The 14937-nt window shown below is 44.3% G+C and overlaps 1 protein-coding gene across 2 annotated transcripts in view; it reads left to right on the forward strand.

The window, feature by feature from the left end:
- Positions 1–14937, forward strand: part of pi4kab (phosphatidylinositol 4-kinase, catalytic, alpha b) — a 173243-nt gene that overhangs the window by 115405 nt on the left and 42901 nt on the right. For both annotated transcript variants that reach the window (XM_086012001.1, XM_086012002.1), the window contains 4 exons: positions 7087–7245; positions 7922–8001; positions 9976–10169; positions 12517–12607. In XM_086012001.1, the coding sequence (XP_085868127.1) occupies positions 7087–7245; positions 7922–8001; positions 9976–10169; positions 12517–12607 (524 nt within the window). The remainder of the gene's footprint in view (positions 1–7086; positions 7246–7921; positions 8002–9975; positions 10170–12516; positions 12608–14937) is intronic.

The following is a 14937-nucleotide window of genomic DNA, read 5'->3' on the forward strand; positions in this document are numbered from 1 at the left end:
CATCATAACTCTGGGAGAAAAAAAATCCTTTAAATTTCAAAGTTTTGTTGTGCTCTGTTCACCGTCGAAGCCAACTAACCAGCTTGTTTCTACATTATCCATTGCCGTAGCATTTAAAAAGAAATCTGGATCATTCTTGCTCTCAATCATCTTATCCCTAATGAATTCAATGTTGTGAGTTTCCGAGTATCTGAGAGGGAAATATAATGTAGGTGCAAGCAAGTGAGTTAGCTTTTAAGTACGCAATCAACCTACTGTCCTTTTGGACCCCCTGTTTCATTGCCCCAAAGCCCCTTCAGTACAATCAATCTGCCTTGTACTTGTTTCCTGGCAAAGTAGCTTGCTGTCATCAAATCTGATAATGTAATACTAGAATTGCCGCCTTTAAAATCGCTTATGAGTAGTGTGAACAGTGCAGCGTGCAGAACAGATCTCTGTAGATTGGCTAGTTGCAGATACAGTAGTAGACCAGTAGTAAAGGCTCACTCGTATTACTCGCTCAGTACTTTATATTGGTAATTTTAGTTAACAATGATATTTGCATCTGTTTTTCCCCTGATGAATTTTAAAGTATTTCTACAACCATCCCTATTTGTACAGAAAGGAAATTTTTGTGAGGATTACACTTATAGTTTATTTTTATTTTTCTCTCCTTCTCGCGCACGCTCTCTAACTCCCTCCCTCCCGCCCTCTCTCTCTCTCTCGCTCCCTCCCTCCCTCCCTGTCCCTCTCTCCCTCCCGTTTATCTATCTCTCTCCCTCACGCTCGCCCTTGCCCACCCTCCCGCGCTCGCGCCCTCGTACCTGCCCTTGCCCGCTTTCTCCCTCCCGCACTCTCGCTCTCCTTCCCACCCTCGGTGTCTCTCCTTCCCGCTCTCACTCTCACTCTCACTCTCACTCTCCCTCGCTCTCTCTCTCTCTCTCTCTCTCTCTCTCTCTTTCCCCCCCCCCCCCCCGCTCTCTCCATCACTCTATGCCTAATTTTCATTTTCGCTGTGTTTTATCTTTCATTATTCCTTACCTCAATATCACTAAAGCAGCATAAGGGAGAAAAGGTACCTATATTTCACTTCCCTCAGTACAGAGTCCTGTGTCACATGCCTGAAGTAAGACTCTCTGCAGATTGCTTTCTTCTGGCAACTTGTATGTGGAGCGGAGAAATGCGGAAGAGAAAAGGAGAGACCATGAGTAAATTAAAAAATACCTGCAAGCTCAGGAAAGGAGAAGACAGACATTGAGGAGATAAACCAGGAAAAGATAAGAAACAGAAGAGGAAGGAATAGAAGAGGGAAATTTGAGGCTTTGTTCTCTCCCATCAGGTCCATTGGCTTGTGCCACAAGTCGCAGCACCCTCTGCTGTTGAAATGAAACAAGTTTGGCATTTAACCAGCCTGTCAATCTTTCGGAAATAAATTATTTTTTAACTGTAAATTGTGATTTTTTCCTAATGTTCTTTCTTCCACAAATAAGCCATGGAGGCAAGACACTTAGAGTAGCGTTCTAAAAGAACAAAGGCCCATCCCAGTGATTTTTTTTCTTCCCCCCCCCCACCATAATTTTGCCTCTTTTTCGTCAAAGAGCAATGCACATATTTCATATTTTCTTTTCTTTTCTCCATTTTTGATCCTACATTTGCACGCACCAGTTTGTTTTTAACATTGCAACATTACAACAGTGACTACACTGCAAAAAGTACTTCATTGGCTGTAAAGCGCTTTGGGACATCCGGTGGTCGTGATAGGCGCTGTATAAATGCAAGTCTTTCTTTCTTTATATAGGATTACATCGGCTATACGGCACAGAAACAGGCCGTTCGGTCCATGCCGGCGTTTATGTTCCACTCGAGCCTCCTCCCGTCTTTCCTCATCTCACTCCATCAGCGTAACCCTCTATTCCCTTCTCCCTCATATGCTTGTCTAGCCTCCCCTTAAATGCATCTATACTATTCGCTTCAACCATTCCCTTTCTTTATTATATCTGTGGATGCGAACTAAGGTTTAGGTCCAGGCTATATGGCCATCATTATTCTTAAACTGGCACAAACACCTGCTTTCTCTTATGTTCTTGAGTGCATTAGGAGAAAGTTTCTAAAGCTTCTACCTTGACAGCTTGATCATGACTTTCTCCTCCTGGCAAGGACTGATTTTCAGAGGATAAATGGGAGATGTACCAGTAGAAGCTGAATAGCTCCTTTTAACCCAAAGCAGCTGGTGCAGACCGTTATCACAGTACTGTGGTGCTTAGTAATTGTCACCAGCAGTCCAACCCCAGAGGCGCTAGAGGGACATAACGTAAGAGAGAGGAGCAGGAGTCGGCCACTCGGCCCTTCGAACCTGCTCCACCATTCAATAAGATCACGGCTGATCTTCTACCTCAACTCCACTTTCCCGCACAATCCCCATATCCCTTGGTTCCCTTAGTATCCAAAAATCCACTGATCACTGTCTCAAATATACTCAACAACTCAGCATCCACAGCTCTGTGGGGTAGAGAATTCCAAAGATTCAGCAGTGAGTCAAAAAGATCCAGCAAGGAAAGTGCCATCACCAAAGTAGTAGCTTCCCATTGAAATGTGAGCTTCAAGCCCTTCCGCCCCCTTCCAACCCAACTTCTGGTTGTACACAGCCTTTGAATTCTGCTCAGGATTCCCTTGGTAGGTGGAGTTTTCTGAGGCTTTGGTGACTATCGCAATGAAAGCATGCATAATGAGCCATGTTCTCTAAATCCTGGTGTACATGTGAGATGGTTAAGGGAGATTGACCACTTCTCTCGTGTCCTCATTTCCTATGGCTCTCAGTTTAGCTGGTCATGAGCAGATTTTTGCTCAGACTCGAGCAGGGCTACCCTGTGAGTGACGACTTGTGTTTCATAGTTTTTTCAGAGTGGCTTTGCTTTCCCAGCCCACGGCTGTTCTTGGTGGAGTTTGTTTGATTTTGCGAGCACTACTGTCACACTTCTTAAGCCACTTGTGACGTCCACACACTCATTAACTGCTTGACTGCCATGTCTGTTTCCGCTGTATACAGCTACAGTACAGTAATGTAGTGGATATGGCGGACAACTGGTTTAGCCATTCACTGCCAGATCTGGCTGGACCACATAAAGCATGATCGGGCCCTGCTCTCATCTGCCAACATTGCTCCAGACTCATTCTGAAATGCAAAGATAAACCCTGGCTCCTTTTCTCTACTGTTAACCGTCTTCTTAAACCCCTCTCCCCTGTCTTCTCCACCCTCGCCTCCGATAACAAGTGTGAGGAGCTCATGGATTTCTTTGTCTCTAAGATTGAGACCATCCGTTCAGCTGTCTCTGCCATTTCTCTTTTTTCCCCTAGCCTGCTGGACCAAGCTTCCTCTAAGGTTCCTCTCTGCCCTAGCCCTGAACTCACATCTTTCTCCAGTTTCTCTCCGATCTCCCCTCATGACCTCTCCACGCTCATCTTGTCCATGAGACCCACTTCCTGCTCCCTTGACCCTATTCCCACCAAACTGCTGACCACCCAACTTCCTTTACTGGCTCCCATGTTAGCTGATATTGTTAATGGTTCTCTCTCCTCAGGTACTGTCCCCCCTCTCCTTCAAATCTGTCGGCATCGCTTCTCTCAAAAAAAAAAAAAAAAAAAAAAAAAAAAAAAAAAAAAAAACCCTTGATTTCTCCGTCCTTGCCCCATCTCCAACCTCCTTTTCCTCTCCCAAGTCCTTGAACGTGTTGTCGCCTCCTAAATCCGTGCCCATCTTTCCCGCAATTCTATGTTTGAATCCCTTCAATCAGGTTTCCGCCCTTGCCACAGTACCGAAACAGCTCTCATCAAAGTCACAAATGACATCCTTTGTGACTGTGACAAAGGTAAACTATCCCTCCTCATCCTTCTTGACTTGTCTGCAGCCTTTGACACAGTTGACCACTCCATCCTTCTCCAACGCCTCTCCACCGTCGTCCAGCTGGGTGGGACTGCACTCGCCTGGTTCCATTCTTATCTAACTAATCGTAACCAGAGAATCACCTGCAACGGCTTCTCTTCCTGCTCCCGTGTTGTTACCTCTGGTGTCCCCCAAGGATCTATCCTTGGCCTCCTCCTATTTCTCAATTACATGTTGCCCCTTGGCGACATCACACGAAAACACAGCGTCAGGTTCCACATGTACGCTGACGACACCCAGCTCTACCTCACTACCTCTTCTCTTGACCCCTCCGCGGTGTCTAAATTGTCAGACTGCTTGTCCGACATACAGTTCTGGATGAGCAAAAACTTTCTCCAATTAAATATTGGGAAGACGGAAGCCATTGTTTTCGGTCCCCGCCACAAACTCCGTTCCCTAGCCACTGACTCCAACCCTCCTTAATATCTGTCTGAGGCTGAACCACACTGTTTGCAACCTTGGTGTCATATTTGACCCTGAAAATAGCTTCAGACCACATATCCGCAGCATAACAAAGACCACCTCCGTAACATCGCCCGTCTCTGCCCTTGCCTCACCTCATTCGCTGCTGAAACCCTCATCCATGCCTTTGTTACCTCTAGACTGGACTATTCCAATGCACTCCTGGCTGGCCTCCCACATTCCACTCTACGTAAACTTGAGGTCATCCAAAACTCGGCTACCCGTGTACTAACTCGCACCAAGTCCCGTTCACCCATCACCCCTGTGCTCGCTGACCTACATTGGCTCCCGGTTAAGCAACGCCTCGATTTCAAAATTCTCATCCTTGTTTTCAAATCCCTCCATGGCCTCGCCCCTCCCTATCTCTGTAATTTCCTTCAGCCCCACAACCCCCCCCAGATATCTGCGCTCCTCTAATTCTGCCCTCTTGAGCATCCCTGATTATAATCACTTAACCATTGGTGGCCGTGCCTTCTGTTGCCTAGGCCCTGAGCTCTGGAATTCCCTGCCTAAACCTCTCCGCCTCTCTACCTCTCTTTCTTCCTTTAAGACGCTCCTTAAAACCTACCTCTTTGACCAAGCTTTTGGTCACCTGCCCTAATTTCTCCTTATGTGGCTCGGTGTCCAATTTTTTTTTTGGTCTTATAATACTCCTGTGCAGTGCCTTGGGACGTTTTACTACGTTAAAGGTGCTCTATCAATACACGTTGTTGTTGTTGTTATGGTACTAGACTGGCCACCAGAGGTTGAGTTCGAGTCCCACCAAAGTGTGGGTTAGCACCAGGAAAATGACGATGAAAGCTGGTTGAAGTCTGTGGTTTTTGCTCCCACCACCCTACTCCGAGATCTATTCCGAATGCTAATGGTTCTTTGATGAACAACTTTGGGACATCGGTCCTAAATTTGCCTTTCACCAGTTTGAACCCGCGTTCTCTTGATTGACGTTCATGGTTTACCTTCAAGTTCTGGATTGACCTTTTCTGTACCATTAATACCGTATATACTTTTGGGTCCCCTCTCATTGACTTCCTGAAGAGCCTAGGTTTCTCCAGTGTTTCGTCATACTTGAATCCTCTGGGGCTACGGATCATTCTTGTGGTTTCACTCTGTCCTGCCACCATGTACCCCTAGTGTCTTGGTGACCAAAACAGGGTACAGCACTCGTGGTCAGGTCTGATTCAAGCAGTGTACATTTTCAGCATGATGCCCCCTAATTTATGCTCCATCTTTTTAGCGATACAATGCAACAGTCCATTTGTTTTGTTCATTGGCACTCCACAGTGACACACAACCTCTCTCATTCTTTGAACTTCGCTCTTTTAGTTTGACGCCATAGAATATGTATGTCTTTGTTTTTCAACCCGTAGAACCTTACTCTTGGCATTCGGTTTTAACTTGCTACTGTTCTACCCCCACCGCAACTGAGAGGATAATATCTAGTTCCTCTTGTAGGTTCTTGGCTCCTCATCAGAATCAACTCTTCTCTCCATCCGCCCCCCTCCCCCTCCTTGCCCCCGCCTCAACCAATTAATTTTGTCCACGACCAATTTGCATTTCATGAATCCAAGTTTGTGAGAAAGTGAGCCCACAGCACTGATACCTGAGGCAATCGGAATATTTTCAGCCCTCGTTTATCCTCCCTCCCCTAAAATTAAGAATGCAAAAGAGAGGTGGAGAACTGGAAGCCAGTCAGTTCTGATTGTTGCTCGTTTTGGTTAATGTTCTAACCGGCCACATTTTACCTCCTGTTTTCTGGTGTTGAGTGACTGGTTTTGGATTCTGTGGTTTGTGCTTGAGTTCGGAACTCGGGGACATTGAGTTCAGTAATGGGAATGGCTGCTGCATGTATTTACAACGCTGAGTGGAGACCTACATTCTGTCATCAGAATTCTGCTTTTGATTCCCTTTATAACGATTTCTGGATTCAGTTTCCCAAAGAAACTTTTACAAAATGACACTATCCTTTAGAACCACGTCAGACTGTGCCCCTACTGTCTGCTGCTGCTGTTGCAATAAAACATCTATTGATGTATTCTTACAAGCAAACTCGCTGGTGTGCCCAGTTAAAATATGCCTCATCAAAAAATTAAAGTGCTACAAACCACCACACTTGCATGGTGTGCTACTGAGCCTAATAGACCAAGGAGATCTGATCTATACTGAGTTAGCTGACCTCAGCTAGATGCCAGGGGAGATGCTACAATTGGGCTCAGCATCCCTGGTCAGGGAGGGTTCCCCCTCCTGGCACTGTACAGTGCAGGCAAGCGCGAGTGTGTGTGTGGAAATCGGGTGAGGGCAGGATGCTGTGATGCTCTCGTAGGCTATTTGCTTATTGACGCTTGCTATTTGGGCACACGTATAAAGAACAGCAACTTGGGCAAAGTTCCAGTCATGCCTGAGAAATTGGTCCCCAACATAAGTCAGTGCCATCCGAAGAGAAGGGGCAGAAGTTGATCTTTTCTCTTGCTGCAAAATGCAGTTATGATTGTGCCACCATAAGGAAACCATTGTGCGGTGAAGATAGTTTCATGACCTCAAGAAAGTGCTATTTAACAGCTGGGGCTCAGCTGCCATATACTAATGCTTTTCAATTGCTTGTATTCTCTCGCCTGCAATTTTGTTTGAAAAAAGTTGTTGCAGTTTTATTGTGGTGCAAAAAAAAAATTACTGGGCATAAAGTTTACAAATGGAAAACTATTCTTCAGACAACCAGGATCCCTCTGTGAATAACCTGTCTGTTATAACTGTGGCTGATTCGCGGAACAATCTTGACATTGCTGTTGGAACACGACAGCAATCTGCACAAGGCTGGATCAATACGTACCCACTGTCCAGTGGAATGTCAACTATCTCCAAAAAATCAGGTGATGTTTACAATGGAAACCTTTTAAACCGTGTATCGGAACTGCATTTCACCTAGTCATTTTTCAGAGCCATGAATAAGGCTTTCCATGCTGTAGATGTGGCGTTCTTGTTGCTTAGTGTCTGCCGTTTGATAATTCTATCGCTGTCCATTTTATATTTCGATCATATGTACGAGGATCTTTTGCAACCTCTGTGATGACCATTGCATGTACAGAGACCACTTAAATACATTTAATTGTATGATTGGGCACTTGCTCCTTATCTCTCCAGAGGTGACTGTAATTTAAACAATGTTTAAGCAAAAAATTAATTTTAATATCTACTTAAGCTCATGCAGAGTTAGCCAGAAGTATCTTAAAAGAAGCATACTGTATGTAGGAAATCTCAGTGTGCTGCAGAAAGGCATTAATGCGCCCTTGATAGTCTGAAGTTGTTGGTGTCCAGGGCTGTACACAATATTATAGAAACATAGAAACATAGAAGATAGGAGCAGGAGTAGGCCATTCGGCCCCTCGAGCCTGCTCTGCCATTCAATGAGATCATGCTGATCATCCAAACTCAGTACCCTGTCCCTGCCTTCTCCCCATATCCCTTGATCCCTTTAGCCTTAAGAAATATATCTAACTTGAGTTATTCTACAAAATCTCATTAAAATGTTTTATTATTTCCAATCAGGCATGTCAAAGAAGACTAACCGCGGTTCTCAGCTGCACAAGTACTACATGAAACGGCGCACACTTCTATTGTCTTTACTGGTGAGTTGGTTATCAAAGTAGTTGAGAGAAAGCTGTGCTTTACACACTCCGCTTCATTAAGCCATTTCCTTTAATGGCCGGTCGCAGTTTTACAAACAATAATGATGTGTGTTGTTTTGATGGCTTTTTAAAAAGTGGCTTTAATCCCCACTGTCAATTTTTATAGATAATGCAACATCTAAAAATTTTCTAGCATCCAGTTACCTGTTTTCACAAGATAGTTATGGATGAGAAAGGCCATATGGCCTATCTTGGTTCATTCATTGAGAATGACCCTAAAGAACCCCTCATTGCAATATTCAATTGATTCTTAAATCGCTTCCGGGTTCTTGCCTTCGCTACTCTATCCAGGAATCTACTCTGTCCACTCCATGTGTTGATCGCTCTTTGTTTCCCTGATATTTGTCTTTTACTAGTTTCAACCTTTCGCCCCTCGCCCTCCTGCGGCAATTTAATTTAAAGTAATTTTCCAGATTTATCTTTTCTGTATTGTTAACACTCTAGTATACCTCTATAATATCACCTCTCTGACACCGGACATTCCTTTTCCTTTTTTTTTACTTTGCCATTGCTATTTAAGCCAAGCCAAGACCAGGACTGGGAGAGAAGTGGTATTGGTCCCCATTCTTTCACATTTTCAGAAATAACTGAATTGATGCGTGCTATATTTATGAACCTTGGATAATTTGGGTGATGAGTTTTATTTTTTGAGAAGGACAAAGGCTAGAATCATGCCACATGCAAATGCACCGTTGATATTCTATTTCTACTAAAACTTAAATTATTAACCCTGCACATTTATGGAACTCGAGGATCAGTCAGTAGGCTTATGGGAGAAAATAGCATATACTGTAGATTGGAATGTGTTACAAAGCAGTCACCATGTAGATACAACAACTTACATTTTATATAGCTCCTTTAACATAGTAAAACGTCCCAGGACGCTTCAGAAGAGCGTCTGCTTGAACTTCACTTGTGAGGGTCATCAGTGTCATCAAAAAGATTTGACATATATATTACACATGCGTATACATGTATAGAAAAACTTTTTGATGTTTAATGTATTACCATATATTATTTCCCAAAATTTGGTCAGTTTTGCTCCGCCAACACCGTTCCAACTTCATTTGGCTAGGTTTTGAATTATAGAGGAGAGTAATTATCTAACTAGTCTACTCTGTACATGTAGCAGGCTCCTCTCCACAGCCTCTGGTCACTAGAGAACCAGTATGTCATGAACAATTCATTATACATTTCTCCATCATCTACGAAATCAATCAGTGCAGTTATGTAGTGCAACACCACTGTGATTTGAATGTCAATATGATTTCAAGACTATCTGACTTTCTACTTTGAATTATAGAGGAGAGTAATTACCTAACAAGTCTATATATTACACATCCGTACACGCGCACACACACACCCCTATTTTATGAAATACAGTCTGCTCTTAATTCAAAGTTGCTTAATTCCAATTGTTAGATAGTTCAATTAAAAAATTTAAAAAAAAATGGCTAAATTATCCAGAGCAGACTATATATTTTACATAGGCTAGGCTCAGTGAGTAAATAAGGAGAAACTGTTCCCATTGGCAGAAGGGTCGGTAACCAGAGGACACAGATTTAAGGTGATTGGCAAAAGAACCAGAGGCGACATGAGGAAACATTTCTTTTACGCAGTGAGTTGTTGTGATCTGAAAGGGCGGTGGAAGCAGATTCAGTAGTAACTTTCAAAAGGGAATTGGATAAATAGTTGAAGGGAAAAAATTTACAGGGCTATGGGGAGTGGGATTAATTGAATAGCTCTAACAATGAGCCGGCGCAGGCACGATGGGCTGAATGGCCTCCTTTTGTGCTGTATCATTCTATGATTCAATGCTGCAGGAGCATTCAGGAGGAATTGTTAAAGAAGCATCTAACTCTAATCTGATGTACCATTTTATCAAGAATTATTACTTTTGTTTTCAATATTTAGGCAAGTGAAATCGAGCGCCTCGCCACGTGGTATAACCCTCTCTCGTCCCCTGAGTTGGCAATGGACCAGGCAGGAGAAGCGAGCATAGCGAATTGGCGGTCAAAGTACAACAGTCTGAATGAAAAGCAGTGGAAGGATAATGTAAATCTGGCCTGGAGCATCTCGCCTCACTTGGCCATAGAGCTGCCTACCAGGTAATTGGGCCAGACCCATTAAAACTTTGCATTATCATTTTACGTTGTAGGTGTTAATTGGAAGCAGTATTGCTGCTGCTTAACATTTAATATCAGAAGTCAACCAGTTAATACTTACTGTAACTTAAAATAGTAATGTTAGCTATATATGTTTTTTGCCTGCTATGTTACCACTAAATGCAGCTTCTCTGTTTTGTTCTTCCTCACACCATGGGCATTGATCCAATGCTAGCACAATCCAAGCATTTCCCTGTTAAGTGCATAAATAAGCTTTGAAGCTGAATTTGAAACTGGATACACTACATTTTTCGAAACACATACATTGCGGGGGAGTCCAGACCTAGGGGCCATAAATCTAAGATAGTCACTAATAAATCCAATAGGGAATTCAGAAGAAACTTCTTTACCCAGAGAATAGTGAGAATGTGGAACTCGCTACCGCAAGGAACAGTTGAGGTGAATAACACAGATGCATTTGAGAGGAAGCTAGATAAGTACATGAGTGAGAAAGGAATCAAAGGATATGCTGATAGGGTGAGATGAAAAGGGGTGGGAGGAGGCTCGTGTGGAGCATAAACACCAGCATTGACCAGTTGGGCCGAATGGCCTGTTTCTGTGCTGTATATTCTATGTGATAATCCCATCTTGCAGCTTTTCATTTGCATGGACCGAAACCTGCATGGTGCACTAAACACAATAAAAATGAAATTAAATAGCTTCCCTCAATGGGTGGGCAATTTGATCCATTGGGAAGCTGAACCATGAACCAGAAAGGAAATAAAAACAGAAAATGCTGGAAATACTCAGCAGGTCAGGCAGCGTCTGTGGAGAGAGAAACCGAGTTAAGGTTTCAGGTCGATGACCCTTCGTCAGAACAGTCCATGCACAGTCTGGATTGAGGTCACTGATCTCTCCTCAGTAGGAGCGCTACAATTGTCCTCGGCCTCGTGGTTAACGAGGGAAGAATTTGGCTATTGCTGCCATTCTTGAATGCTGTTGAGCAATCCCTTGCTGTGAAGGTGCGTGCAAATGTTGGGCGAGGCCAGGATTGTGTTCAGCTATGATGTTCCCCACCCTCCTTGCAATCAAATAGTTGCCGGCGGTCGCTGTCTAGGCTTGCTTGTGAGGAATGGCAACTTGAGCGAGATACTGGAGGGGAACTGACACCTACGGAACCGTACCTCAGCAAGGAGTGAATGCCTTCAGAAAGAAATATTGGAAGGAAAAGAGATTAAATATGTTAGCATAAGACTGACAGTGAGGCTAAAACCAATACGATAATGTTGATGAGTTTTGCTTACATTACATACAACATTACATAACTGGTGGGGTGGAGGGGGAGAACAGAACGAAGCTAGTGATTAAGTTGGTTATGTAATGTCAGTGGTTATTTAATGTTGGAAATGCAGTGTCTCCTGTATAGGTCTGCCCTCTTGTCTGAACTCTGAGCCTTGAGTTGGAAATTTCACCTGGGCCTGAGTGCTTGGGATTCCTGGATGCCATGGACGATGTATGTGTTTGTGTTCATGCATGTATGCATACATGTGTGCATACATGACCAGGCAGTCGTTACTAACAGAAGGAAGGCAAGAGGGGCAGTGTTCTGGCACCTGTGGAGAATTCTGTTGGGAGAGATGCATCACGGGAGGTGTTTTCACTCTGCTCCTTTTGAACTGCAATACCCAAACTCTGACAACTAAAGAGAAAATTTACAAATAACAGATTTGGAATGTGTTAGGCACTTTCTACCGTCAAATGAAAATTCTGAGCTAACCGTGTTGTTTGGGATGGGGGGGTTGTTTTGGTCTGCTGTTCATGGCATGGCCAGAGGGAGATGTTTACAAAATTCGTTCTTGCTGATCTCTGATATTCTGGCCAGAGTCAAGTGGCCAGTCAGTCAGCCAGGCCTGGACCACGACAAATGACAGGTTACAGTGTACAGTAAGACCACAAAGGCATCAACATGACCACACTCCAGATCCCGTACTGCCTGTGATCAGTCCCCTGCTGCCCGCGATCAGTCCCCTGCTGCCCGCGATCAGTCCCCTGCTGCCCGCGACCAGCCCCACGCCGCCCGCGACCAGCCCCACGCCGCCCGCGACCAGCCCCACGCCGCCCGCGACCAGCCCCACGCCGCCCGCGGCCAGCCCCACGCCGCCCGCGGCCAGCCCCACGCCGCCCGCGACCAGCCCCACGCCGCCCGCGACCAGCCCCACGCGAGATCTATCCTGTTTGAAGGATGCGGAATATTGTACCTATAGCTGAATAATCTTGCCTCTTTTATTGAACAGTACGTTAGATTTATTGAAAATTTACACCCGTTTGTCCAACATTTTGCATCTGCCAGATTTAAAAACACTGAAGCCATAGGAGCAGAAGTAACTCGTTTGGTGAGGCTGGATCCGGGAGCCGTTAGTGATGTCCCAGAAGCCATTCGGGTAAGGATATGGACATTAAATGGATATGGACATTAAATGGATGCCCCTAAATAGCTGCCCTTATTTGGCTTTTGTACAAAAACTTAAAAATGTGAGCAGCAGAAAAGGGGAAACTGTTTAATTTGAAAATGGAATAAATTATTAGCGATTATTACATGGAAAAAGATGCACACAAAAAAAAGACAAAGACTTGCATTTGTACAGCGCCTTCACGACCACCGGACGTCCCAAAGTGCTTTACAGCCAATGAAGTACTTCTGAAGTGTAGTCACTTGTAGTGTAGGAAGCACGGCAGCCAACTTGCGCACAGCAAGCTCCCACAAACAGCAATGTGAAACATGTATAAATGCTTATTACCATATTTAAATACCAGATGTGGTGTCATTTTACTTGCCCGTTGGCACATTTCTGCAAAGTCAAAGTTGATCTTTTTTTTGTACTCTTGATCGTTATCCAAAGTCTAAGCACTTGACGCCTGAGGCACAAGTGACGAGACCAACGGGGCATTTTGTAAAGTCGAATTGCTTGTTCAGCATGTTTATGGCAGTTCCTGTAGATAACTCTGGCCAAGCTTTTCAGTCAACCTTGTGAGAATGCCAAGAAGGATTCAGCAGCTGGCTGGGTGTGTTCGCCTAGTTACATTCTGTCTGAGAAGCTAACGTACAATAAAACTTGGATTTCAGCGACTGAAATGGAGCACCGCATAATCTTCAGGAGCGGCCCAGTGATTCCGAGCAATGTGTTTTTTGATAGCAGGGGGCAAGAACGTAAGCCTTTTGAAGCTTCTGCATGCTGGGGATCACTCCTTTCAGAGGACGAATCAGAGTATGTTGTATTTGGCTATATTAGTTAAGCTCAATGCTGTAGGAATTCAGGGTCAATCTTGGGAATAGGTAAGAAACTGGCCGAAGAGGTAGAAGACAACAGGGGGTAGAATTTCCTCGGGTTCCTGAATTTCCCTCCACAACTCTGGTGGGTGATTGGCAGAAAGCCCGGCGCTTAAACCATTTCTCCTGGGTTTTTCCGCCAATCTCCCACCAACGTTGCAGAGGGAGATTGGGAGAACCCCCTTGGGCCTTGCTGGCAAGGTGTTTATTTAGAGGAGTTATGTCAGGCTTGTGGGGAAGTTCCGAGTGGGTTCCCCAGTACTGTGTTGGGAACACTAATGCATCTAATTTACATCAATGACCTAGAATCAGAAAGTCGATGGAAATTAGTCAAATTAGCAGAGATACCAAACTAGGAGGGGGCTGTGCAACCCAAGGAGGCAGTTCAGAAATTACAAAAATTGTTGGATAAAGTGGGCAGATCATTGGCAGATGAAATTTACTTCAGACAAGTCCAAAGTCCTACACATTGAAAGGAAATCGGGGGATACGTGCACTCAGGAAGAAGTTGAAAGCGATCTAGGAGTCTTACTCAACATGTCAAATCAATTCAGAATAGCAGCTCAACAAAGCCAATAGAATACTGAACTACATAATCAAAATAGTGGAATACAAGTCAGCGGAGGTAAAGAAATAGCTTGCATTTCTGTTGTGCCTAAGAACGTCTCAAAGTACTTCACAGCCAATGAAGTACTTTTGAAGTGCAGTCACTGTTGTAATGTAGGGAATTGCAGTCACCAGTTTGCCCACAGCAAAGTCTCATTTAATGTTTTTTTTTAATGATGTTGGTTGAGGGATAAATGTTGATCAGGAAAACTCTGCTGCTCCTCTTCAAATAGTGCCAGGAGACATTTTACATCCACCTTAAGAGGGGAGACCCCCCCCCCCCCGCCCCCCCAGGTCTCAGTTTAATATCGCATCTAAAAGATGGCATCTCCGACAGTGCTGCGCTCCCTCATTCCTGCACTGAGGTGTCAGCCGACATTAAGTGCTCAAGCCTCTGGAGTGGAGCTTGAACCCACAAATTGGACAGTGCTCTGGTCGGGCCACACCTTGAGCACTATGTTCAGTTCTGGTTGCCAATAAACAAAGGAGACATTAATGTGCTGGAGGCAGTGCAGAGAAAAGCCAGAGGATTGAGTCATGAAGAAAAACTGAAGAAACTTGCATTTTTCAGTCCAGAAAAGAGGTGTCAGAGAGGTGATTTTTGTCAAGATACATAAGATAGCTAAGGGATTGGAAAAGGTAAATCTGGAATATTATTTGAAATTAAACTATGGGAACAGAACAAGGGAACCGAGATACAAATTAGTAAAATGTTGGGAAGCACTTCTTCACACCAAGAGGTATCAACACATGCAATGAGCTTCCAGTTAGAATATCAGAAGCTAAATGTTACGATCAATAACGAAGCAATCGGATGCTGAAATGGGGGAGTGCCGA

This window comes from Somniosus microcephalus, chromosome 19 (genome assembly GCF_052327205.1).
Source record: "Somniosus microcephalus isolate GS21.2 chromosome 19, FLI_Smic_1.0, whole genome shotgun sequence".
NCBI lineage: Eukaryota > Metazoa > Chordata > Chondrichthyes > Squaliformes > Somniosidae > Somniosus > Somniosus microcephalus.